Below are 26,912 nucleotides of genomic sequence, written 5' to 3'. Positions count from 1 at the left end.
CCTCACTTGTGTCTTCTATTAATCAATCAGTGCAGCGGCCTGTAACACTATCCCTCTGCACGGACAAGACATAATCTAGGCTGGGCTTTCTTTAAATAGATTTTCTTTACTGTATGCAACAATGGCTACACAATCTGCCCTCCCCGCTCTCAGTCCTCTGCCCAGCAATATGGGCCTTGCTGCACCCAACAACTTTATAAGGAAAGCATTCCACCACGGAACTAATGCAATGAGGGCGGATCAAGTCTGGGAGGGAAACAAAACCCAAGCATTTCTAAGGTAGCATCAGATTTGTAGACGAGAAGCCCTGTATACAGATTGAAAAAGCGGTCAGCATGTTTAGAACCAGTTTGCATTACCAGGTTTCCACCACCTGTACACCACTCTGGTAACAGCTGTATTTTCTGCTCACGTGATTGGGGCAAATTGTTTGATTGCATGGCACACTGATAACAAAGCTGGTCTGGAGTAACAAGCATGAATTGTCCCATTTGCTAAGCAGCGTCTGCCCTAGTTTGCATTTGGATGAGTGGCTACATATGAATGCTGTCTGCTGTAAGGTATTCCCCTTAAGGGATGGGGCCATAAGTTCAGTGGTAGAGCATCTGCTTGCATGCAGAAGGTCCCACGTTCATCCCCTGGCGGCATCTCCAGGTAGGGCTGGGAAAGACTCCTGTCTGAATCCTTAGAGAGCTGCAGCCAGTTAGTGTTGTAGACTGTCCTAAGACCAACGGTCTGATTCAGTGTAAGGCAGCTTCTTATGTTCCTATATAATCTACTGGGGTGGGGATAACCAATGTGGTACCTAATTTTAAAATACACCCTAACCACAGCCCTATTCAGACATTGGGGCTGTTCACACAAGCAGCCCTACCCAGGCTTGCACAGCTCTACTGGGGTAGGGCTGCTCATTTACAGCACGGCGATCGGGCCCAATCTCGGTGCTGCCCTGCCAGGTAGTCTGACTCCCCCCAGACCCATTTGGACTTTTACTGGGGTAGAAGGGTGAGACTGAAGTCTTCTACTGCAGTCCGCAGTCGTGTGACCACTCAGGCTGCCTGCAAGAGTGCCTGGCAGCAGGTGAATCCCCCAATGCACCGTGCTCCTGGCACAGTGCATTGTGGGATGCTGGAGGACTTCCTTCTCCAGCTCCCAGCTCTGCCACTCCACCAACCCTCCCCATTTCAGTCGTGAGATGTAGCCGTCTAGCTCAGTATTGCCTACTCAGACAGGCAATGGCTTCTCCAAGGTTGCAGGCAGGAGTCTCTCTCAGCCCTATCTTGGGGATGCTGGAGAGGGAACTTGGAACCTGCATATGTTCTTCCCAGAGCAGCCCCATCCCCTAAGGGGAATATCTTACAGTGCTTACATATGTCTCCCATTCAAATGCAAATCAGGGTAGACTCTGTTTAGCAAAGGGGGCAAATTCATGCTTGCCACCACAAGGCCAGATCTCCCTAAAGACAGCAATTATCACTGATAATTTAGAGAAGAGGTTCCCAGCCATGAGTCCCAGAGGCTGTTGGATTACAATTCCCATCATCCACAGTGGCCGAATGTTGGAGAAGACAGGACTTGTAGTCCAACAAAATTTGAGGACTGGAGTTTTGGAATCCCTGATTTAGAGGAAAGGCGGGGGGGGGGAATCCCCCAAACTGCAAATCTTATAACAATAACAATCAATTTTGAGAACCACAACTCAAGGATTAGAAGGAGGTTTAGAAAGTATGTAGTATAAAATACACAGAAAGACTGAAGGAACTGGATATGTTTAGTCAAATACTGAAATAAATGTGAGACAGAAGGGGAAAAGCAGTTTCCCCCATCCACCAAGAACAGGAAAAAGAGCAATGGATTTAAAGTACATGGAAACTCCGTTCACGACTTTCAGTCAATGAGTCTGCAGCCATGCAGAATCTGACGAGGGACAATCATGAAAGCGCAAATCTGACTTAGGGGCAAGTTTTTGAAGCCCATTATGGTGCAGCCTAGGGAACAGCACGACACTTGGGTTGCTCACCAGGGTGACAATGGCACATTCGGCAGTCAGCTGAGCTGCACTGAACAACGTCCGCACGAAGCGGTAGATCTGCTTCTGCTCCGGGTCGTGTTTGTCATAATCTGGCGGCACTTCGGATTTCTGGAGGAACGACATTGTCAAAGAGGTGAGTGAGCTGCAGGAGTGGGGGAGACAAGCAAACAGTACTGAGGGGTGGGAGAGAAGAAACGGCAGAGCCGGCAGCAGGTGCGCATTACCGAAAGGGGGTGGAGGTTTTCATCGAAAATATCTAGGAGCATCCTTCCATCTGCGTCTCTGGAAAGAGAGAAAGAAATGAAGATGATGACCAACGGACCAATGGAGGGGAGATATGTGGGAGGGGGAAACTATGCGTGAAGCAGGGCAAAGGGCCTGTTCATACTTACAGCACGGTGGGAATAACTCCCCCCTGGCTTATTCCCACATTGCCTGGTAACAAGTAGGAAAGGACCAGACAGGCATGGTCAATTCACCACATTAGTCTTGTGCAGCTAGGTGAGCAATGGTTGAATCATGGGAAGGAAATACTTCATTGGCCCCGCAAAGTAGTTCTTTCATACAGGTTACTGGGAGGACCTTATGGGGAAGTGTTAACTTATATTTGTTGTAAACTGCCCAGAGTCACAAGTTTGGGGCAGTATATAAATATATTAAATAAGTGGCTTCCATTCTGGGAATCAGCCCTAAGTGATTTCAGAATTATTTTGGCCTTGGGAAGACCACTGGAGAAAGACACACACTTACTCTCAGATAACAGTAATTCAATCAAAATGTGTGTAGGTACAGACCATAACATGACAGAATCAGTGTTCCCTGTAGCAGAGAGTCCCAGATATTGTTGACTACAACTCCCATAATTCCCAGCCAAAGGCCATTACAGCTGAGGATGCTGGGAGTTGCAGTCACAATATCTGGGACTCCATATTACAGGAAACATTGGACTGAATATGAAACAATAAAATAAGAGGAAACTCCTTTTACCCCAGTTAAAGGCAAATTCAAAATGTAAAATTTCTAAACAGAACCAAAGATCAGTTATAACTACCAGTTCTACATGGACTTTAAATCTGTACACAATGCAATTATTTCATTTTTAAGACATATGAATGATATCAATGAACAAAATAAAATGCCACTGCAAGTCAGGTACTACACATAAATCATCATCATCATCATCATCATTTCTTATTTACACAGTCAGACAGGTGTTATTGACTGGTTTGTTTTATCCAGACATCAAGTCCTTCCCAAGAACCTGGGATGGCTGAATTTTATCATCAGTGTTGTCGCTGTTATTATTATAGATATCATCGCAGAATATAGGCTGTTCCCAGTAATGTTTTTTGTAATTGGCTGTGGGTGATTTCTGTGGCCCCTATGGTGCCACTTACCACTGGGATTCTTTTGGTCTTCTTCTGCCACAGCCTTTCAATTTCAATTTGTAGATCTTTGTATTTGGTGATTTTTGTATTTCTTTTTCTTCTATTCTGCTATCCCCTGGTATTGCTATGTTGATTATTTTAACTTGTTTTTCTTTCTTCTTGACTACAGTTATATCTGGTGTATTGTGTGGCAGATGTTTGTCTGTTTGTAGTCAGAAGTCCCATAATATTTTTGCATCTTCATTTTTGACAACTTTTTCAATTTTATGGTCCCACCAATTTTTGGCTACAGGTAGCTTGTATTTTTTGCAGATGTTCCAGTATATCATCCCTGCTACCTTGTCATGCCTTTGTTTGTAGTCAGTCTGTGCGATCTTTTAACAACAGCTATTATTATTATTTCTTGTTTACACAGTCAGACAGGTGTTATTGACTGGTTTGTTTTATCCAGACAGCGAGTCCTTCCCAAGGACCTGGGATGGCTGAATTTTATTGTCAATGTTGCTGCTATTATTATTATCATCATCATCATCATCATCATCATCATCATCATCATTATCATCATCTGCTGACATACTGCCCATGCACTGCATAACTGTAAACACCATCAATGGTGATGCTCACCAGAGCAGTTCTGCTCCAGCATAAAGCTGTGCAAACGCAGCTGTGCAATGAGTTACCCCCAAAGCGGACAACACTGTCAACAGTGTTTACACTGATGTAGCAATGCAGGTGGTGCTCCTGCCACCTGCGTTACTTTGTGTAGTAGTACAGTGTTATTAACAATATACTTATATATACTGCTTTTCAACAAAGTTCCCAAAAGTGGTTTATATAGCAAAAGAAATGAGATTCCCTGCCCTCAAGGGGGTCACAATCTAAAAAAGGAGCTGCAAGGGAGACACCAGTGACAGCCACTGGAGGGACACCATGCTGGGTTGAAAAGAGGCAGTTGCTATCTTCCTGCTAAATATTAGAAAGCCACCATTTAAAAAACTTTTCATTACATGATGTGCTGTTCTGTATTGCTGCCCACAAATATTTGCTAAGCAAGCAAAAACGGCACTCACTCTGACTCTTTTCCCTGGGCCCTATATGATGTGCAGTCTTTGAGAAGAAATTGGGGAAACATGTTTCTAATTAGCCGGGAGTCCATATATTTCCCTATGATTAAGAACATTTCCCCCCCAAAGATACATATCATAGAGGGCCCAGGGAAAACAGTCAGAATGAGAGCCGTTTCTCCTTAGTTAGCAAACTGTCATGGGCAACAAAAGAGAACAGCACATAATAAATCCCTCCAAACACCTCTTGTTCCAAGAAGCACTGCACTTGAGAAAACCTTTTGGTGGTTTTAAAGGATATGCAGATCACAAAGGAGAGACTTCACGCGCCATAAAGGCTTCTTGATTCAACCAATATCTCTTTACCTATTTGCATATATGTTTAGACTTACAGTCCACTCTGTATTCTGAAGGGTCAATATGAGGTTTTCTGGTTTATGCTCACATCTGTTAAATAAGTCACTGCTCATTCCACTTTACATGTGGGATTGCAAGGACGAGAGGCAGTAACTGCCCGAAGTCTTCTACTGGCTCTGAATAGCGGTCTGGATACAGCTCTTCTAGATCCAAGACTTACCACTGGCCCAAACCAAACCTCACCCACACATATTGTGTTCTGACCGTTTTTAAAATGGCACAGGTTGGGGATTTGGAACAAATTTATTCCACCACTTTGCACAACAACTACATTTACTTGAGCAACACAGTCATCCCTCACCAACTGCAAGGTTTCTGTTCCAGCAAAACCCCACGGCTGGCAAGCCATTGAAATGAATGGGAAACAGGGGGTTAGGGGAACTGAGATCATGGAGAGACCAAAAAAATAAGTGTGTGGGGGGAATCTTTTCTTTTAAAAAAATGGCAACCCCCCTCCCCCGCCAAATCCCTTAATATTACTAAGAGTCACCCAGAGGAATGAGCAGATTGAACCTCTGGAATTTTTTTGAACCCCTCTCCCCCCGTGTCACTCAAAGGCACTTTAAATTATGAGGAGTGGGCAAGAGTCAGCAAGGGTCAGCAAGAGGAATGAGCGGATTGAACCCCTGAAGCCTCCCATCGCTAGCCCCTGCTAACTTGGCAAAGAGGCACCTGTTAACGTGGTGATTCTCTTTATTTAGCATGGGGGGAGTAACTGGCCCTCTCCACCCCTGGTGTCTGTCTTGTGTTTATTTTTAGATTGTGAGCCCTTTGGGGACAGGGATCCATCTTATCTTATTTATGTATTTATATCTCTGTGTAAATCGCCCTGAGCCATTTTTGGAAGAGCAGTATAAAAATTGAATTAACAACAACAACAACAACAACAATATCTCTCCCCACCCCCATTCACTAAAAAACCTTGCCAACCACAGATACTTGGGTCACAATTGGCAAGCCCCAAAACAATTTCCCATTCACAGAAGCTCAAAACCACGGCTGGTAAAACTGTGGTTGGCGAGGAATGACCGTATGCCCCTCAGAGCAGAACAGCAGATAGCACAGGTTGATAACAGTAGCAGAAGTTACAGGAATTATGTTTTGTTTTGGTTGTAGAGCAACGTTCAACTTTTCATTGGATGGTTTTTGGGGTTGTTTTTTTTACTAATTTTCCTTTTTTTCCCCTTCAACAGTTATAAACTTTGACAGTTAACAATACTTCAATGGTATTGTAATTATCCCCCCAAAAAACTCAAACCATTTATTTTTAATTTTAAGTTAATGTTTGTATTTATATGAAACTTCTACAGCTGGGGATAAAGAACAATATCTCCAGGATACAGCAGAGGGCGCATGTGCTGTGCATAGCAATGACTATGGAAGATTTCCACAGCTACTGTCGCTTGATTAAATGTATTATTTGGGCCATAAATGAAAGAACAAGAAGCAGCTCTCTTCTATCCCCAGCTCTGTCCCTGGGTTCTAAAAACTAATTGTACAGCATCCCTTGGTCAGTGATAACCACGCTAAACTGAGTCAGATGTAACACAACCCAGAGTGAATAAGGAAGGACAGGGATTCTCAAACATGGGCCCCCAGTCGTTCTTGGACTACAACTCCCATAATGCCTGGGTGGGATGATGGGAACTGTAGTCCAACAACATCTAGGGACCCACATTTGAGAACCCCTGCAGACAGGGGAAATCTGATAGTGGGATGGCTGGAGAGCAAGATCCTACAGATCGCTATTGCTCTATTAAATCTTAACTGGGCATAGATGCATCATTCAAAGTGGTCATTCTCTTCATCTCAAGTAAGAACAGCATCTCTCCAGTGACTCTTGCTGGTGTCTACTTGGTGTTTCTTTTTAGACTGTGAGCCCTTTAGGGACAGAGAGCCATCTTCTCATTATCCTTTTTCTGTGTAAACCACGTTGATAACTTTTAAGTTGCAAAGCAAGCAAGCAACAAACAGGACTAACTAAAATACATATTTGCAAAAGTACTAAGAAACTAAAGAGACTCCTGAGAAGGGTTCCAGTGTCAAGGAAATTGGAAGTGTTTCTTCCCAGGGCTCTTCAGATACAATCTGGGTGCAAGGAACTTAGTTCTTCTATACTTCCAGCAACTGACTTCTGAGTATATTTTAGGACTGGGTTGTTTCTGCATAGGTTTAGGATCAGGCTCACTTCTGCACCCTTGCCCCTTATGTCTCTCCCATTGCATGCCTCCTCTACGTCTATATCAGGGCTGCACAACAACAGCCCTCCTACAGATGTTGGACTACAAGTCCCATCACATCTGACTCTTGGCCACTGTGGCTGGACAATATGGGAGTTGTGGTCCAAAAAGAGCTAGAGGGCAGAAGCTGTGCAGCCCTAGTCTATACAGACCGTGCCAAGCTACTTCAGATTCCAAGAAAAAATTAAAGCAGCAATCAGAATTATGTAAACCAAGCAGACCACTCACATTTTATGCTGAAATTTTTAATTCATTTTTTACATTTCATATCCCGCTCTTCCTCCAAGGAGCCTAGAGTGGTGTACTACATACTTAAGTTTCTCCTCACAACAACCCTGCGAAGTAGCTTAGGCTGAGAGAGAAGTGACTGGCCCAGAGTCACCCAGCAAGTCTCATGGCTGAATGGGGATTCTGAACTCGGGTCTCCCCAGTCCTAGTCCAGCACTCTACCCACTACACTACGCTGGCTCTTTGTTTTGTAGATGTTTATGTGTGACATTTTAAGAACAGCCCTGGTCATAATAGCGTTTCAAGAATATTCTAAAGGCATCCTTATGCAACACAGTGGGGGCTTATGCAGCTGCTTCTCCATGGTTCCTCCTACATCAAAATGTTAACATTCGGAATTCTGGGACAGTATGGGCGTGGCCAATTACTTGAGTTTTTCCCACCTGATAATTGCTTTCCTAGGTGAAAATTAAGAGGAAAGGGCCTGCACTGTTGTCTCCCACACTGCTGAGGTAACATATGGCCAACATGTTATTAGATTTGATTGCCTGCAGACTGTGGCTGACATCTAGATCAGCCTAACACAGGTGCTCTGAGCGCTACTGCGCTCTTGCTCTGAAGAACGGGTGGTGTCACGCTCTTGCACAAGAGCACAAATACCTTTTGAAACTCACCCACACCTGGAAGCACTCTTTTAGACCAGACACATGTTGCTGATGGTCAAGGGGCGTGTTATCAGTCTAAAAGAGCATTTCCAGATTGCAGGTAAGTTTTGAAAAAATATGATGTGTTACGCACAAGAGCGTAACACTGCCCACGCTTCAGAGCACTGGTCTTAGGCTGCTCCAAATGTCAGCTTGTGATTATAGGCTATTCAAGGGACAAAGGGGGAAAAGAAAACAACAAATGGATGGGGGATGGAGGGGTGGGGAACTGAATTGGTTGTTCCAATGTTTTACATACCTGTTTTTGATGTGGTAATATATTGCAAGAGCTACACTGTAAAAGAAAACATGGAGTTAGTGTCTTGTAATATGTCTGCAGATCTCATACAAATTGCCTGCATTAAATTCTATCAATATTTTAACCTTCTCAGAAGGCTCAGCTGACCAGCAGGAACAATCTCTTTCTTACCAACAGGGAGGACAGTGAGTCATAAAGGAAGCAGTGAAGGTGAGCTTGTAGTGGAGCTAAATAAACCTCTGTCCACTTAACATTTGACAATGTGCTTCTCTGGAATTACACAGCTTTGTAAGGAGTTTTTTAAAAAAAGATTCATAGGAGCAGAGAGAGCTTAGCTTGCCAATAATGGAGGAAGCTTGTTTGTGGACATTGCGAGCAGCATGGGGTTAGCCCGATTCACAAGCAATCTGAGCGATCTCCTGGGGCAGAAATAGTTTAAGGGGCACCAGTGAAGTTTAGGGCAATTAGAAAGCTGCACCCCAGCACCCATAACATGGTTCCTCCTCCCCCAAAATAAATAAATAAATCCTTTGCAACACTGCAATACAAGCGCAGCTGCTTGAGTTAGCAAAATGTCCCCAGCCAGCCCTGGAATTGCAAGCACTACCACTACTATGAAAAATTTATATACAGGGATCTACAAATTTAGGCTCAGTGCACTAGCCAGGCATTATCTGAGCTCACCAACAGTCCCCTCTCTTCCCTCAGATTCTTTTCTGGCATATAGGCAGAGAGGGTTTATGGAAGAAGCAGGTCTTCTGTCATCTGCACTAGGGATGGGCCCGGACTGGTCCGGAGACCATTCTAAAGGCCTCCGGAATGGTCTGGACCTGGGCGGTCCGGTTCAGGTGGGTGGGGGGCTTTAAGAGCGGGTGGAGGGTTTACTTACCCCTCCCTCCTCTTTCCCGTTCTGGCGCCGTAAGTTTAGTAGTAATTGGGGCGGCAGGATACCTCCCTGCCGCCCCTTCCCTGCTGCTGCTCTGCAAAACTCCCAGAAGTCCTTTGCGCGCGCGCATGTCACAGAGACGTGAAGCGTGCACACAATGTGCGCGCGTGCAAAGGACTTCTGGGAGTTTTGCAGAGCAGCAGCAGGGAAGGGGCAGCAGGGAGGTATCCTGCCGCCCCAATTACTACTAAACTTACGGCGCCAGAACGGGAAAGAGGCGGGAGGGGTAAGTAAACCCTCCCCCTGCTCTTAAAGCCACCCCCCACCCCAGTGCCGGACCGCAGTTTGGCGGTTCCGTGCACACTCCTAATCTACACTGGGCTATAGAGATGGTAAGAAACTGCGAGAGCCGTCTCTGACTACTCAGAAAGCATGCCCGTTTCTTACCTTCTCAAAAATGGCAGTGGGAATAAAACCTCTGGAGAAGAGACTTGCATGGTGCTGGGTGTCCCGCTCGCCAGAGGGCTGGGGGCATTCGCCACTGGTGAGAGGACGCATGGATTTGTAGATGCCTTTTAATATATCACTTTTCGACAAAAGTTCTCAAAGCAGTTTACACAGATGTTAAGAACAAACAAAAAAAACATGGGCAAGAGGAACAAAATGGGCCAAGAGCGGACCACCCTGCATGGAGCCAACCAAGCAAAGAGACCAATGGGAGAAGAGAGAGAGGATTATCATCGGACATGACAAAATGGTAAGCCTTGAATGCAGTGTTAGTATTTTGAAGCTGATGATACAGAAAATGGCACAAATTGAGTGTGATAAAGGAATTCAGTTTATTCAGATATACAGTAACTGAAGGAACCTATCCAATCTTTGCTTCCAAGGTCCTGCACCAGCTGCTGCCTATCAGAGGTGAGGCTGGTAGCAACCACAGACAAGGCCTTTTTAGTGGTGGTGCCCTGTTTAAGGAACACCCACTCCAGCCAGCTTCTTGAGGAGCCAACACTGATTATGGTCTTTCTGATTCTCCTAGGGTCTTAAAATGGAGTGATTTGCATTCTTGCTTTCAACTGCATTTATTTTTATTGCTCAATTTTATTGTTTTAACTGTATTACTTGTTGTATGCTGGTTTGGATATTTTTTTAAAGAGAAAGTATTGCTAATAGATAAATATAATTGCAATAGGAAAGGCAGATTTTAGCAGAGACATTTTTAACTGAGGAAATATGGGCGAGGGTGGGGGAGGAGGAAAAGAACAGAATATAGTCTAGGCCAAAGTATACTTTAGAACAGGGGTTCTCAATCTGTGGCACTCCAGATGCTGCTGAACTACAACTCCCATCATCCCCTGCTACAATTTACTGTGCCTGGGGGTGACTGGACTTGTAATTCAGCAATATCTGGAGTACCACAGGTTGGGAACCCCTGCTCTAGAATATGGTCTAGGCCAGAGGTTCTCAAACCTAGGCCGAGTCAAGTCAATCCAATCTTTAGTACGGGCAGTGACAAGCAAGGCAATACAATAAAGGCATTTACACCAATGATACATATATCACTGACTATCATTGCTCCTCATTTTGACTAAGCAAGCATATGACATGCCCCAGGCAACATAGGAATCCCTATCCTCTAAAAGAAATGTAACATAAAAATCATCCAAATGTCCTGGGAATTTCACGAATAATGGTAAAAATCAAATCAAATCCCAAATCTTGATAGAAATAGCAGCTGAACTACAACTCCCATCATCAATGGGATGATGGGCGTTGTCATCCAACAGCATTTGGGGACCTGTCAAACCCCTGGCCTAAGCGAAAGACTACTGGGAAACTATTTTTCGCAATTAAATATGCCACAGAAATAGCAGATCTTCTACGTGCTGAAGGGAGAAAATTAGTAGGACTCAGTTGAGGCACAGACATGGACAGAAAAAGAACATTAAATGTTAGCGATAAACATGTATTCTGGTAGAGACTGACAAACTTTAAAAGCGGAGCAGGAAGACAGCATTTTATTTTCTGAACTTCTTGATCACTTGTTATGAATGATTCACAGTTGTTTGCCAGCCTTATTTGGACTCGTGACTTTGCATTAGCGCATCACACACATGAACTATAAACATAAATGAATCAATGCGTGGCTGTAGGATTTCCCCTCAGAAGAACTTTTACAAGAAAACCACTGTCTTTCTGATGCATCACGAGCTAAGGCAGATAGCATGCTGCAATTATATGACAATTCTTTTTCCATGGGATTTCAGAGGCTACTGGAGTTGAAAAAAGAAATAAAAGGACATAGAGGATTCCTTGAGACTTTTCTGAAAACTCACACCATATTTTAAAGAAATGTGTTAGCATCTGGTTGCTATGGTAGCTACAAGACTGAGTTGGAACTTTTCAACAGAAAAGTTTTTCTTTTGATAATCAGCATGTGTAGTTGTGCATGTGTTATGGGTGAAGTGACTTTCACCCTTTTCCTCTACAGTCCACTCTGCCTCCTGAAAATATGTCCCTGACGGTTGTGGGATGCTAAGGGACCTACTTATGAGAGGCACAGGGGACTGTAGAAAGGAGAAGGGAATTGACAAAATTCACCTTTGTATTACTGCGTGTGTGAAACATTTTTTGGCACATGCAATGTTAATCTGGATGTCAGTCAGTACTTCTGTTGAGACCATGCAAACATCCCAGGAGACCTGGACATTCAATTAGATTCTCCCTCCTCTTTTAGAGAACCATTTTAGAAGCAAATATCCGGAAAGACAAAAAAAGGCCTCCTCTTTAAGCAAAAAATAAAATAAAATAAAAAATAAAATAAATGTAGCTGTACCCACCATTTAATTGTATACTTGAGGTTGGGCTGACTGACTGTGCTGTCATCCAGGAAAATAGTGGAACAGGAACTGTATTTCCTTCTCAATTGACCAGGAGGATGCTAGAAAACAGCATACAAAAAGAACAATGGCAATCACATAACACAAAATGACTTTTCTTCCTCTGACAACACAATTCAGTAAACAGTTTCTCTGTTTCTGGCGAACGCGCGCGCGCACACACACACACCATTCAAGCTGATGGGGTCTGGAAAAAAAGCAGAGAGGCCTGGGTATCATTTGAATCACAAAGAAATGACATTTCTTAGTAGTTCAGACTAAAGAAAAATTCAAACATATGAACTAACAAAGCTGCCTTATACCAAGTCAGACCACTGGTTCATCTGGCTCAGCATCGTTTACACCAGGGCCACTCAACTTCGGCCTTCCTGCAGATGTTGGCCTACAAGTCTCATAATCCCTGCCTATTGGCCACTGTGGCTGGGATTATGGGAGTTGCAGTCCAAAAACAGCTGGGGGCGGGGTGCTAAGTTGAGCAGGCCTGGTTTATACTGGTGGGGAATGGCTCTCCAGACAGGAATCTTTCCCAGCCCTACTTAGAAATGCCAGGGATTGAACCTGGGAACTCCTGCATTCAAAGCAGATGCTCTACCACTGGATGCTCCTGATGAACACATGAAACTGCCTTACACTATTAATCCACCTAGGTCAGCACAGTCTCTAGTGACTGGCAGAAGCTCTCAAGTGCTTCTGACACGGGTCTTTCCCAGCCTTACTTGATGCCAGGGGTGGCACCTGGGACCTTCTGCGTGCAGATCATGGGTCCTACCACCAAGCTACAACTCCTCCCCTGAACACCGTCACAGTTGCAAAGATTCACAGTCCCTTTTCTCAAGTAAACATGGAACAGTGTGTTTTTGACCAAGTTTATCCTTCACAGAGGCTGTGGCTAAGCAATGTTTGAAAAGGGCTATAAGAAGGTGGCACGCTTCCATTCCAGAATACACAACTGCTAACAACAAAGACTCTTCAGTCCTCACTGATCTTGAGCCAACCCCCTCTATACAGCAAAAGGAAGGAAGATTTAGAGCTAAATAGAAAAGGTTGATCCATTGGATGTATTCATTCTACCCTCTGTTCAGGCAAAAGCATGCCTTCCAGGAGAAGACATGCTTTAATCATGAGTTTGAAATCAATTCATTATTTCTGTACTAGTTTTCTTTGGCGTTTCCTTTTTTAAAAAATGAAAGGAAAGGTAAACGGGATTTTAACCATAAATCTTGGAAAGATTTATGAGAGAACTGAGCTTTGCCCCATTTATGCCAGTAAAGGACCGAGGCTGTACTTTCTCAGCACCATACAGTCTGCAAATAACGGGAACCAAAAGAGAGTATTATCAGCACTTTACTCACATTGCTCCCCCCACCCACCCCATGAATGCTTAATAGAAGCAGAAAGGTGTGCTTTTGCTGCTACTGCACTGTAATATTTATTCAGAGACCAATACTGCGTCAGGCAATGCATGGAACAGGGTGAAGGACAGGAGAACCGAGAATAAGAATGTTCTTTAAGATAATGTAGGACCCACCTAATGGCACAGCGGAGAAATGACTTGACTACCAAGCCAGAGGTTGCTGGTTTGAATCCCCGCTGGTATGTTTCCCAGACTATGTGAAACACCTATATCGGGCAGCAGTGACGTAGGAAGATGCTGGCACCACGTAGGGGCAGCTGGGAGATACCCTGTTGGCACGTGGGCATAGCTGGAGAGAGAGCCGGGATGGTGGCAATGGTGGCGAGTGGACCTGCTCCTCCTCCCCCTTAAAGGGGCTTTGTAAGTCCTCAAATTTAAAGGGAGGTGCCGGTGATTCGGACAGCCAAATTGTGTTTCGGCACATCCCTACTCAGAACTACTCAGTGTTTGTCTCCATTGCTGCTTCTTTGTATAGGTTATGGTTATTTTTATGTATGTATTTTAAAAAATTAATTAGATCTGTTTTTATATTTTAGCATAATATTGTAATTGTGTAATTTTTATAGTTTTGTTTTAATTTTTTTTCTATGTGAACCACCTTGTGATTGTTTTTAATGAAAGGTGGTATATAAATTTAACTAACTAACTAAATAAATAAATAAATCTCAAACTTTTGAAAATAAACTTTTTAAAAAAGATTGTGAGCCCTTTGGGGACAGGGATCCATCTTATTTATTTATTATTTGTGTAAACCACCCTGAGCCATTTTTGGAAGGGTGGTATAGAAATCGAATAAAATAAAAAATAATAATACACAAATGGGTGAAGTTCTGAGTGGGACTGCAATCCCCAGAAGGCCACCTGTCCTCCCAGCAGCCACACGGGTTCCCCAGGCTGCCCAGCATCACTCCCTGCCCGCCCTCAAGGTCACAAACATTGCTGCATCGCCCAGCTGCCCCTGGCACCAGTGCTGAGTGGGCAATTAAAGGGCCTCCCCCACCAGCATGCTACCTAAGGCATTTGCCCCCCACTCTGATGCCTCTTGCTGGGGGGGGGGACTTTCTGACCCACACAGTCTTAGCACAGTCCTATAACAGTATGACACAGCCTAGGCCACATTAAATGCCCCACCAGCTCATTCAGCACTTTGCAGGTGACCAGGGCAGTTCCCCCTGGCTCTCTAAAGCCTTGGGAAACTGCTCTTAGGTCTGAGAACTGCTCTTAGGTCTGCTCTTAGGTCTGAGCACAGCTCCTGCCAGCCTGAGTGCTGCCTCTTCACAATTTTATAATTCTTCCACTGAAATGCAACTGGTTATGTCTCTGCTGCTTATGTCCAGCTTCTTCCTGGCTGATGACCTTGAGGCCGTGCCCTGCACTGTTCCCTCTAACAGGGATTCCGAAACGTTGTTCACTACAGCTTCCAGCATCCCTAGCTGCAATGGCATTTGGCTGGGGGTTATGGGAGTTGTAGTCAAGTACATCTGGGAATCCCTGTTAGAGGGAACACTGGTGCCCAGTTACCCCTTAAGATGCCCGCCTCCAGAAAAGCTGGACAAAAGAGCAGATACTTGACTTTCTCCTTACAGTAAGAGGAGATACCTGTGAGCAGAGAACCTTATCAGGCTGAAAAAGTACTTTCTAAATAGAGCCTTGGGCTTCACAAGCAATGGAAAGCATTGTAAAACAACAGGAGGGGAACATGCTTTTCCCCCTAGCAGTGCTTTTTGAAGATCAAGTTGCATTACACAGAAATTGAGAGAAAAGCCTACCTCAAAAAACCAGAGTCATCTCCCCACTGCTCCCCTTCAAATGGCCTTCATATCACAAAGGAAATGACCAGGAACCAAAGTTCTTAAATTCCTGCCTGGGGCATTTTATGCTTTATCCTTTTTTTCAATACAACAAATATGGAGTGCCGAGGATTGCTGCTTGTGGCACACGGTCTCACCCCTTGCATCTTTTTTGAACTTCCAAACCCCTGCTGCTTAGTTCTGCTGCTGCTTTTTAAAGAAAAACATGTTTGAGCAGCTATCTTCAACAGAATGCCTCTTATCAAAATCAGAACAGCTTGCAAACTAAAGAGTCACTGAGAAAAGGTGAACATGTATAAGTTCAGAAGCCCTTGTAGTTCAGTTAGCTACTTATTAATTCCTGTGCAATGGACAATTTTATCCTCATTTTAACAGGGTCTACCCCCCCCCACCCCCCGACACCCTTTTAAGTTATAGGGGAAAGCTTTGCTTTCCAAACAAAATAGACAAAAGACAAGTCGAAAAAGCAAATACTGTATGTGAAAGGCTTGGAGAGACTGAACAAGCTCATCCTCAAAACAGCATACTTCAGTGTTGCAGGCTACAGCGTAGTTCTCAAAACATGATCTATTCTATGCAATAGGGCCACACAGCTTGAAGCCAAAGGCACAATAAACCTGTTAGCCTTGAAGGTGCTACACGGTTCTTTGCTATTTTCAGTTTTAGAAAAACTATACATTGATAATATTTTGTTCTGTACTACAGAACTCTCATTTAAGCATTTTAATTAAATGGTTTTCCAAAAGATCGCATTTAAGAATTTTTAAAACCAGCAGGCAGAAGTGTGTCAGCTTAACAGATGTGATTGTGCCTGGGAGGCTGTGGAAGGCTCAAGCTCCTTCTCACTATCACAGAGGAGGAAGGAATTACTATATGCACTCTTCTTAGCCTTTTTCGCCTGGAAGCCCATTGCCAGGAACGGGACCTGGAATCTCTTGTATGCTATTCACCAAGCTAGCTATGGGGCTTTTCCAGTTCTGGTCTTTGTGTGGCTAGAATCACTCAAGTGTTAGTGAGGATGGGCTAGCCAAGATGTCAGCAACGTGTGGCATGCAAAATGATCTGGAATGGCACTTACACTAATAGAAAGACCAGCCACTACGATGCCCGCTGCTTGCCTCTGGCTGGAATGTTGTCGCTTGCTGTAGCAGACAGCGGACATTCAGGACTGGCAGTGGAGGTCTCTCTGGCTGTGCCAGCTGGCTCTCTCTCTCTCTCTCTCTCTCTCTCTCTCTCGCATGCACAAGAGTACCATCCAGCACAGCCAGAGACCTCTATTGCTGCTGATTCTAGATGTCCCCAGCCTGCTACAGCAAGCAGTGACACACTAGACAGAGGCAGGCAGCTGACAGAAATAGCAGCTGGTCTTCTCTCTCCCCACCTTCACCAACTAACTTCTGTGTTTTGTCAGCTCCAGAAATGAACCAGACAAAGCACAAACATTTACTGAAGGATACAAACAGACCAGCCAGCTAGCTGAAGAACAGTGCTGAACACTGCCGGGAAGAAGAAAGACAGCGATCAGCATCAGGCCGATCAGCATGGTGGCTGGGGGAGTGGCCACTGGTGTGGATTAACATCACGGCCTGGCTTCTGCAGGGGAATGGGGCTAGTGGGGTGGGGATGCCAAGCTTCACATTAAGCAGCACCTGGAGCCACCCATGAAGATTTTGCACACCACTTCTGTGAAAGGTTGCCAAAACCCTGGGCTCGCCCGTGAGAGACTAAAATGAACCCGCCATGGGGTTCATTGAACCTCAATGAACCTCAATAGGGGAGGCCAACCCAAGGCTCACCAGCTGCTTTTCAACTACAAATCTCACCATCCTACCTGCAATATATTGTGGCCGAGGTGATACAAGTTGCAGTCCAAGAGCAGCTGGTGAACCTCAGCTTGGCCACCCAGCTTGGCCACCCATAGTGGAATGGGAGTGCTGGATTCTACTCCTACTCCATCTTCCCATCCAAAATTATTGCTGCTTACAGAGTCATACAGGTGGACATTTGAAAGCCACATTCCCCTCTTCCAAGGGTAGGAAATGGACCCATTTCCTGATTGCCCAGTCATTTTGCACCTAAGTACCAGCAAGCCCCCACTGAAATTCAATTGCTGAATTTCTATACTGCCTAGTATAGAAATCTCTAGGCGGTGTACAGATTAAAACATAAAATAAAATATACAATATTTAAAATTAATAAAAACAGTTACAAATCACAAGAGATAAAAACACATTAAAATTTAAAATTTAAATTTCAGATAAAAGGCTGGGAAAACAGGTACGTCTTCAGGGTCCTCCTAAAAGCAAACAGAGAAGGAGACGCTCTTATTTCAGCAGGGAGTGCATCCCAAAGCCCTGGGGCAGCCACAGAGAAGGCCCGGTCCTGAGCTGCCACCAAATGAGTCAGCAGCAACCATAACCAGACCTCTCCAGGTGATCTTAATAGGCAACAGGGTTCATGACAGAGAAGGCACTCTCTTAAGCACCCTGGATCTAAGTGCTAGTAATAACCAGCACTTTGTATTTCATTCAGAAGCATATCGGCAGCCAGTGCAGTTCTTTTAGAATTGGTGTTCCCAGAGACCAATCTGGCTGCCGCATTCTGAACCCATTGTAGTTTCCGAACTACATACAAAGGCAGCCCACGTAGAGTGCACTGCAGTAGCCAAGCCTAGAGATTACCAGCATGCAAAGCCAGCGCAGTGTAGTGGTTAGAGTGCTGGACCAGGACCGGGGAGACCCGAGTTCAAATCCCCATTCAGCCATGAAACTAGCTGGGTGACTCTGGGCCAGTCTCTTCTCTCTCAGCCTAACCTACCTCACAGGGTTGTTGTGAGGAGAAACTCAAGTATGTAGTACACTGCTCAGGGCTCCTTGGAGGAAGAGCAGGATATAAATGTAAAAATAAAATAAATAATAAATAAATAAATATGTACCACCATTTAAAGGTCATTTGTCTCCAGAAATGGACACATCTGGCATATCAGCAGAAGCTGATAAAAAGCACTCCTGGCCACAGGCTCAACTCAAGGAACCAGGGAGAGTTTGGGATCCAGAAGCACTCCCAGACTACGAACCTGATCTCTTAGGGGGAGTGTAATCCCATCCAGAACAGGCTAAACTATCTATCGGATCCAAACCCCCTGCAAACAGTACCTCCGTCTTGTTTGGATTCAACTTCAGCCTATTATCCCTCATCCAACCCAATATCACCTCCAGGCAGGCACTTAGGGAGATTATGCCATTTCCTGATGAAGTTGGTATGGAGAAATAGATATGGGTGTCATCAGCATATTGATAGCATCCCAGACCAAACTTCCTGACGATCTCTTCCAGCGGTTTCATGTAGATGTTAAAAAGCATTGGAGATAGTAAGGAGCCTTGTGGAACCCCACGCTTTAGCTCTCGCTTTTCAGAGCAACAGTCTCCAAATGACACCATCTGGAATCTGCCAGAGAAATAGGAACGGAACCATTGTAAAACAGTGCCACCCAATCCCATTTCCTTCAAGCAACCCAGCAAGATACCATGGTCAATGGTATCAAAAGCTGCTGAGAGAACCAAAAGGTTCAGCAGAGTCACACTCCTTCTGTCGATCGCCAAGTGGAGATCATTCATCAGGCTGACCAAGGCAGTCTCAACCCCACAGCCCACCCCAAAGCCAGTCTGGAAAGGATCTAAATAATCTGTGTCATCCAAAACTGCCTGGAGCTGAGAAACAACCACTCGCTCAATCACCCTGCCCAACCAAAGAAGATTAGAGACAGGTCTGTAATTAGCTAACTCTGAGGGATCCAATGCAGGTTTCTTCAAATAAGGTCTAATAATAGCCTCCTTAAGACACATCCTGCCCTCCTTCAGAGAAGCATTTAGGATATTTACCAGACCCTCTCTGATAAATATGACTACCAGATGAAATAAGCCAAGTTGGGCAAGCGTCAAGAGAGCAGGCGGTGGGGTGCACAGTCCGAAGCAGTTTGTCCACATCCTCAGCAGTAACAAACTGAAAGTGATCCAATTCAATCCTACAAGAGGGGTTGCTGGACACCTCTATGACAGACTCTGCAGTAACTGTGGAGTCTAGTTCAGCGCAAATTCAAGAGATTTTATCTGCAAAAAAAGTTGCTAAAAAGAGCACAGAGAGTGACAGATCGTTCCAAGTTCAAATTCAAGGTGGAGGGGGCATGAATTAGCCCCCTCACAACCCTAGACAATTCAGCTAGACGTGAATTTGCAGAAGCAATGCGACAGAGAAGAACCACTTCTATGCTGTCCGCACTGCCAGAGCATAGATCCTCAAATGAGCTCTGTGTTGCAATCTGTTTTCCTCCACTTGTGCTCTAGTTGTCTACCTCGCCACTTCAACTCCCAGAGTTTATCTGAATACTACGGGGCTGACTTTAAAATAGGTCAGAGAGGACGCTCAGGAGCGATTGTGTCTACCGCTCTAGTAAGTTCATTATTCCATATTTGCACCAGAGCATCGACAGAATCACTAGCAGAGCCAGCTTGAAACCCTTCCAAGGCATCTTGGAATCCTCTTGGATCCAATAACTTTTTCGGAGGACCAACCTAATGGGTCTTTCACCCTTGCAGAGGTGGATTGTGGCTGCAAGTCCTACTTTAACCAGATGGTGATCTGTCCATGACAGTGGGGAGATAACAGGGGTCCCCACCCATGGGACACCAACCTGATCAGAGCAAAAAACCAAGGCGAGCATGTGATCTGCATCATGCATCGGTCCAGAGACCACTTGGGATAGGCCCATAGTTGTCATGGCCTCTATGAACTCCTGAGCCACCCCTAACAACCTGGTCCTGAAGTGGACTGTTGTCTCTGCTGCTGTATTGTGCATTCTTCCCTGGCCATATGACTCTCTTCCTTCTCCATCTCAACACTATTGTTCCCCTGCCACAGACACCAATGCAAAATATATTGTGTGCAGCGTCCTGTTTAGACACACTGGCACTCTAGCAGAACTTGAAGCTTCTTCTGGGGACACTTTTGCCCACAGGTTTTACATGCAAACCCCTAAACCTTCAGGTATCAAAGTCTCTGATGGAAACTTTGTTGACTACTCATGGCAGCCCGCTTGCATGTTTTCTTGAAATGGGATGTGGGCTGGGTTCCATGACACTATCTTGCCATACCTGCTGTCGGGGTTTCCTCCCCTCCTCCCTGAGACAGGGAGGTCTGCCCAGCGAGCCGGTAGAGTGCTGAGAGAAGCCGGGGGCTCCAGACACCAGGACAGCCTGAGCGATTACCTCTCAGAAGCCAAAGAGGATCCAGAGAGACGTGCAACTGCTGCCGGGGGGTGGGCAGGTGTCGCCCAAGAGGCAGCAGATGGGTGGAGTGGCAATAGCCAGGATAGCAGCTCCACAGCTGCAAGCAGCTGGAGGAATGATAAGGCAGGGGGTGGAGTTGGGGAATGGGCTCCCTTTGGAGGCTAGGAATTGGGTGTCCAGGACAAGTGCCTGGCCAGGGAAGATGGAGCTGGCTGAAAGCAGGGAGGAGTGTCCAAAATGCAGGGATTTATTTAAGGCAGAGGCTGCCGAGGATGAGCAGATCAGTCGGGGCGGGGTTTGTGGGCCTGACAGTCTCCCGGAGAGGAGCTGAGGCTTTTGGCTCCCACTGATAGGTGAAGCAGGGAAGTGAATAAACTTCCTTCCTTCCCCAACTCTGAGGCAGCACCCGCGCCTATAATTCACTGCGAGAGAGCAGAACAGTCCCTTTGGAGAATTTCTCCTCCCAAAAGCCGGACACCTGCCACTGCCACATGTTGACCAGTGCCCTCCATGCATGCCTAACACCCACAAAGCAGTATAAATGGTTTTAACTGGTGGGTGGCAATGCCAGTTCAAGGAGCTCTCTAGGGGTGCTGTGGTCAATGCTATGTTCACTCTTCCTCCTGCTGCCCGCCGTCTTTACTGCATTTCTGACATTGCTGCCAAGAGTGCAAACAATACGAGTTAGTTACTCTGATTATTGGTAGCCGCCTTAGTCAGACCAAAGGCCATCCCCTGCCCATTAAGACAGGGCTTTTTAAAAAGGAAAACTCAAAACTGCACAGTGGTGTGTGAGCATAATATGCACTGCTACAACACACATCTGTGCACACAGAGTTAGTTGCCTAGAGTCACATTCCATGACATTTAGAAGCCTACATCGAGTGGGAGAATATCCTGAGAACTGGAAATTTGACAGCAATATTGCAAAAGAGAGCTATATTCATTGGCAAAGACTCCCTGAGGAGTAGCAGTGGAGTCTGCAGGAAGTGTCTTTGATGGAGGAATCAAAATGAGTGTGCTTAATCAGGATCTGGGTTCTAGAGGAGCCTGGATTATTAACTTTTCGCTGAATCAGTCACCTTTTGCATCATCTTACGTAATACAACTTTTGCATGATGTGAATTGTTGAACTGCACAAATGTTCTTCTGAAATTGCTCTTTTAAAAACATGTTGTTGTTGTTGTTGTTGCTGTTATTGGAACTGCACTTTTTGTGTCTGGTTGCCCATTTTTAAAAAGCCCTGCACTAAGGAGGAGAGGGGAAAGATAAAGAGTGTTCCTTGAGAAGGCGGAAATCTTTATTAAATGATGAGGGCTCCCCTGTATTTTCAAGGCTACATCACTCTCTCTCTCTCTCTCTCTCTTTGAGCAGCTTGACTGTCAAGCAAAAGAACAAACAGAGATAAAGCCCAGATTAAAAACAGCAGCAAGTGTCAGCTGTGTGTGAAAGGAAAATGCCACACTTCAAGATTTGGAGGGGAGAAGATTCAAGGAAACCATGACCTATTAATGTGTTGTCCATAAGGTATCTTCTTTCATGGGTACTTTTGCTTCCAAGATCCCTTGTTAGACAAGCATTAGAGCAGGGGTTCCTAACCTGTGGCATGCCAGATGTTACTGAACTATAATTCCCATCATCCCCAGCCACACTACACTGTAGCTAGGGATGATGGGAGTTGCAGTCCAGCAATATCTGGAGTGCCACAGATTGGAGTACCACATTAGAGTATAGTGATGTGCATAATGACAGCCTCTCTTATTAAAAAGTCACCTATGCATGTCAGAACCTAAGAGGTTTTGACACACTGGCTGTGTGTAATTACATAATACCCAAGCTGCAGAGAGAGCCATTAGGTTAACTGTGGACATACAACTAAGAACATAAGAACAGCCCTGCTGGATCAGGCCCAAGGCCCGTCTAGTCCAGCATCCTGTTTCACACAGTGGCCCACCAGATGCCGCTGGAAGCCACAGGCAGGGGTTGAGGGTGTGCTCTCTCTCCTGCCATTACTCCCCTGCAACTGGTACTCAGAGGCATCCTGCCTTTAAGGCTGGAGGTGGCCTATAGCCCTACGACTAGTAGCCGATGATAGACCTATCCTCCATGAAGTTATCCAAACCCTACTTAAAGCCTTCCAGGTTGTTGGCTGTCACCACATCGTGTGGCAGAGAATTCCACAAGTGGATTATGCGTTAAGTGAAAAAGTACTTCCATTTGTTGGTCCTAGATTTCCTGGCAATCAATTTCATGGGATGACCCTGGTTCTAGTGTTATGGGAGAGGGAGAAGAATTTCTCTCTATCCACTTTCTCCACACCATGCGTGATTTTATAGACCTCTATCATGTCTCCCCGCAGTCGTCTTTTTTCTAAACTAAATAGCCCCAGGTGTTGTAGCCTTACCTCATAAGAAAGGTGCTCTAGGACCCTGATCATCTTGGTTACCCTCTTCTGCACCAGTTCTACAATGTCCTTTTTTAGATGTGGTGACCAGAATTGTATGCAGTACTCCAGGTGTGGTCGCACAACAGTTTTGTATAAGGGCATTAAAATATTAGCAGTTGTATTTTCAATCCCCTTCCTAATGATCCCTAGCATGGAATTGGCCTTTTTCACAGTTCCCACACATTGAGTCGACAACGAGCTGTCCAGCACAACCCCAAGATCCCTCTCCTGGTCAGTCAACGACAGCTCAGATCCCATCAGTGTATACTTGAAGTTGGGTTTTTTTGACACAATGTGCATCACTTTACACTTGCCAACAATGAACCACATTTGCCATTTTGTAGCCCACTCACCCAGTTTGGAGAGATCCTTTTGGAGCTCCTCACAATCCGTTTTGGATTTCACTACCCAAGAGAGTTTGGTATCATCTGCAAATTTGACCACCTCACTGCTTACCCCTACTTTTAGATCATTTATGAATCAATTAATAAGCACCAGTCCCAGTACAGATCCCTGGAGGACTCTACTTCTTATTTCCCTCCAGTGTGAAAACTCTCCATTTATACCTACCCTCTGTTTCCTGTCTCTCAACCAGTTAGCAATCCACACATGTACTTGTCCCCTTATCCAATGACTGCTAAGTTTTCTCAGGAGTCTTTGATGAGGAACTTTGTCAAAAGCTTTTTGGAAGTCAACTGGGTCACCTTGATCCACACACTTCTTGACACTCGCAAAGAACTCCAAAAGGTTAGTGAGGCAAGATTTCCCTTTGCAGAAGCCATGCTGGTTCTCTCCCATCAGGGCCTGTTCTTCTATGTGCCTTACAATTTTATCCTTGAGGATGCTTTATTTATTTATTATTATTATTATTATTATTATTATTATTATTATTATTTTGATTTCTATACCGCCCTTCCAAAAATAGCTCAGGGCGGTTTACAAAGAGAAACAATAAATAAATAAGATGGCTCCCTGTCCCCAAAGGGCTCACATTTTAAAACGAAACATAAGACAGACACCAGCAACAGTCACTGGAGGTACTGTGCTGGGGGTGGATAGGGCCAGTTACTCTCCCCCTGCTAAATAAAGAGAATCACCATGGTAAAAGGTGCCTCTTTGCCCAGTTAGCAGGGGCTTTCCATCAATTTGCTTAGAACGGATGTTAAGCTCACCGGCCTGTAATTTCCCGGATCGCCCCTGGACCCTTTTTTGAAAATCGGTGTTACATTTGCTACTTTCTAGTCCCCTGGTACACAGCCTGATTGCAGGGATAAGTTATTTATTTTAGCAAGGTCGGCAATTTCACATTTGAGTTCTTTGAGGACTCTTGGATGGATGCCGTCCAGCCCTAGCAATTTGCTAGTTTCCAGTTTTTCCAGACAATTTAGAACATCATCTCTTGTCAATTCTATCTAACTCAGTTCTTTAGCCTCCATCCCCAAAAAGCCTGGTTCAGGAACAGGTATATGCTCAGTACACTCTGCCGTGAAGACAGATGCAAAGAACTCATTCAGCTTCTCTGCAACCTCCATATCCTCCTTAATAATCTCTTTCACTCCCTCATTGTCTAACGGTCCAACCGCCTCCCTGGCAGTTTTCCTGCTTCTGATGTATTTAAATAGGTTTTTGTTATTCCCCTTGATACTTTTTGCTAAATGTTCCTCAAACTCACTTTTCGCCTCCCTTATTGTCACCTTGCATTTCTTTTGCCAGAGTTTGTGTTCTTTTCTGTTCTCTTCATTTGGACAGGCCTTCCAATTTCGGAAGGAAGTCTTCTTCTCTTTTATGGCTTCCTTGATGGTACCCGCTAGCCACGCTGGCATCCTCCAGGACTTAGTGGTACTTTTCCTCCTTTGGGGTATACAATCTAACTGGGCTTCTAGTATTGTGGTTTTGAGTAAACTCCATGCATGCTGGAGTGAAGTGACTCTCCTGACTTTCCCTTTCAGCGTTCTTTTCACCATACTCCTCATTTTGGAGGAGTTTCCTCTTCTGAAATTCAAAATGTCTGTGTTCGACTTCCTTGGTAATTCTCTCCCCGCATGTATGCTGAATTTGATCGCACAATGGTCACTGTTCCCTAAAGGGTCGATGACACTGACAACACGCACCAGGTCCTGGCTGCCACTCAGGATTAAGTCCAAGGTCACCTTCTCTCTTGCTGGTTCCAAGACCAACTGTTCTAGGACATAGTCATTCAGCATATCTAGAAATCTGACCTCTTTGTCATTACCTGACTGTGAATTTACCCAGTCTATGTGTGGGTGATTGAAGTTGCCGATTATTATAGCCCTGCCTCTCCTTGACGCCTTCCTGATTTCCTGCTGCAACTCTGTGTCAGCATTTTGATCTGTCACTTTCAGCATTTTGATCTGGAGGGCGATAGCATGTCTCCAGTAACACATTTCCTTTCAGGCCTTGTATTGTCACCCACAGGGTTTCTGTGGAGGACTCCAGTCCACCTAGGTTTTCTACTTTGTTAGATTCTATCCCTTCTTTAACATGCAGTGCTACTCCACCTCCAAGGCACCCCTCCCTGTCCTTTCTATAGCATTTATATCCAGGGATAACAGTGTCCCACTGGTTCTCACTGTTCCACCATGTTTCATTCATTCATTCATTCATTTATAAACCACCCCATCCAGAGGCTCTGGGTGGTGTACAACTTCTTCTGGGGGAGTGTAACCTCATCCAGCACAGGAAGATCTAACTCATCCCTTAAATTCTGATTCCCCCACAAGGAGCACCTCCATCTTGCTTGGATTCAGCTTCAATTTGTTATCCTTCATCCAGCCCATTACTGCCCTTAGGCAGGCATTTAGGGAGTGAATGCCATTTCCCCATGATGATGATGATGATGATGATGATGATGATGATAAGGAGAAATAGCTTTGGGTGTCATCAGCATACTGATAACACTCTGCACCAAATCTCTTGATGACCTCACCCAGTGGTTTCATGTAAATATTAAAAAGCATTGGTGACAGAATGGAGCCCTGTGGGACTCCATATAACAGCTCCCGTTTTAAAGAGGAACTGTCACCAAGCTCCACCATCTGGAATCTGCCTGAGAGACAGGAACGGAACCACTGCAAAGAAGTGCCTCCTATCCCCAATTCCCCCAGGCGATGCAGAAGGATACCATGGTTGATGGTATCGAATGCCACAGAGAGATCCAAAAGAACCAACAGAGTTACACTTACACCAACAGAGTTATGCCCACTATATCTATTTCTGTGTTAGCAACCAAGCACTCCAGCTCACCCATCATGGCTCGGAGGCTTCTGGCATTGGCATATAAGCACCTATACGCTGAATCTCTCACCGGGTGAATGCTATCTTTCTTTTGACTCTTTGACCAGCTGGCACAGGCTCCTGTCTACTCTTTATGTGGTTCTGCTCTGTTCCCTTCTGTTTTATCTGAATCCTTTGCACCCTCGCACTTTAAAGGATGGCATTTGCCCGAACTGGATACTGTCCAGCTCCTATTGGCTATTCCCCAGGCATCATTTTAAAAGCTGCTCTGCAAATTTTTTGATTTGAAGCACCAGCAGTTTGGTTCCATCTTGGTTCAAGTGCAGCCTGTCCCTTTTGTACAGGCCTTGCTTGGCCCAAAATATATCCTAGTGCCTAACAAATCTAAATCCCTCCTCCCGGCACCAACGTCTTATCCATGCATTGAAACCCCTCAGCTCTCCTGTCTCACTGTACCTGCGTGTGGAACAGGTAGCATTTCTGGGAATGCTACCTTGGGGTCCTGGACTTCCATACGCTTCCTATGAGTCTAAATTTGGCTTCCTGGACCTCCCGACTAAATTTCCCCACATCGTTGGTGCTG

The 26,912-nt window shown here is 45.1% G+C and overlaps 1 protein-coding gene across 1 annotated transcript in view; it reads right to left on the bottom strand.

The window, feature by feature from the left end:
• CCNY (cyclin Y) overlaps positions 1 to 26,912 on the bottom strand; it is a 153,915-nt gene that overhangs the window by 18,172 nt on the left and 108,831 nt on the right. Inside the window, exons 4-7 of the mRNA XM_053263597.1 lie at positions 12,059 to 12,159; positions 8,333 to 8,368; positions 2,257 to 2,314; positions 2,021 to 2,140 (exon numbers count right to left, since the gene is read on the bottom strand). Coding sequence (XP_053119572.1) covers positions 2,021 to 2,140; positions 2,257 to 2,314; positions 8,333 to 8,368; positions 12,059 to 12,159 — 315 coding nt within the window. The remainder of the gene's footprint in view (positions 1 to 2,020; positions 2,141 to 2,256; positions 2,315 to 8,332; positions 8,369 to 12,058; positions 12,160 to 26,912) is intronic.

The sequence above is a fragment of the Hemicordylus capensis genome, chromosome 6, assembly GCF_027244095.1.
Source record: "Hemicordylus capensis ecotype Gifberg chromosome 6, rHemCap1.1.pri, whole genome shotgun sequence".
Lineage (NCBI taxonomy): Eukaryota > Metazoa > Chordata > Lepidosauria > Squamata > Cordylidae > Hemicordylus > Hemicordylus capensis.
The sequence above is the reverse complement of the archived record's forward strand: the minus strand, read 5'-3'. Positions and strand labels throughout refer to the sequence as shown.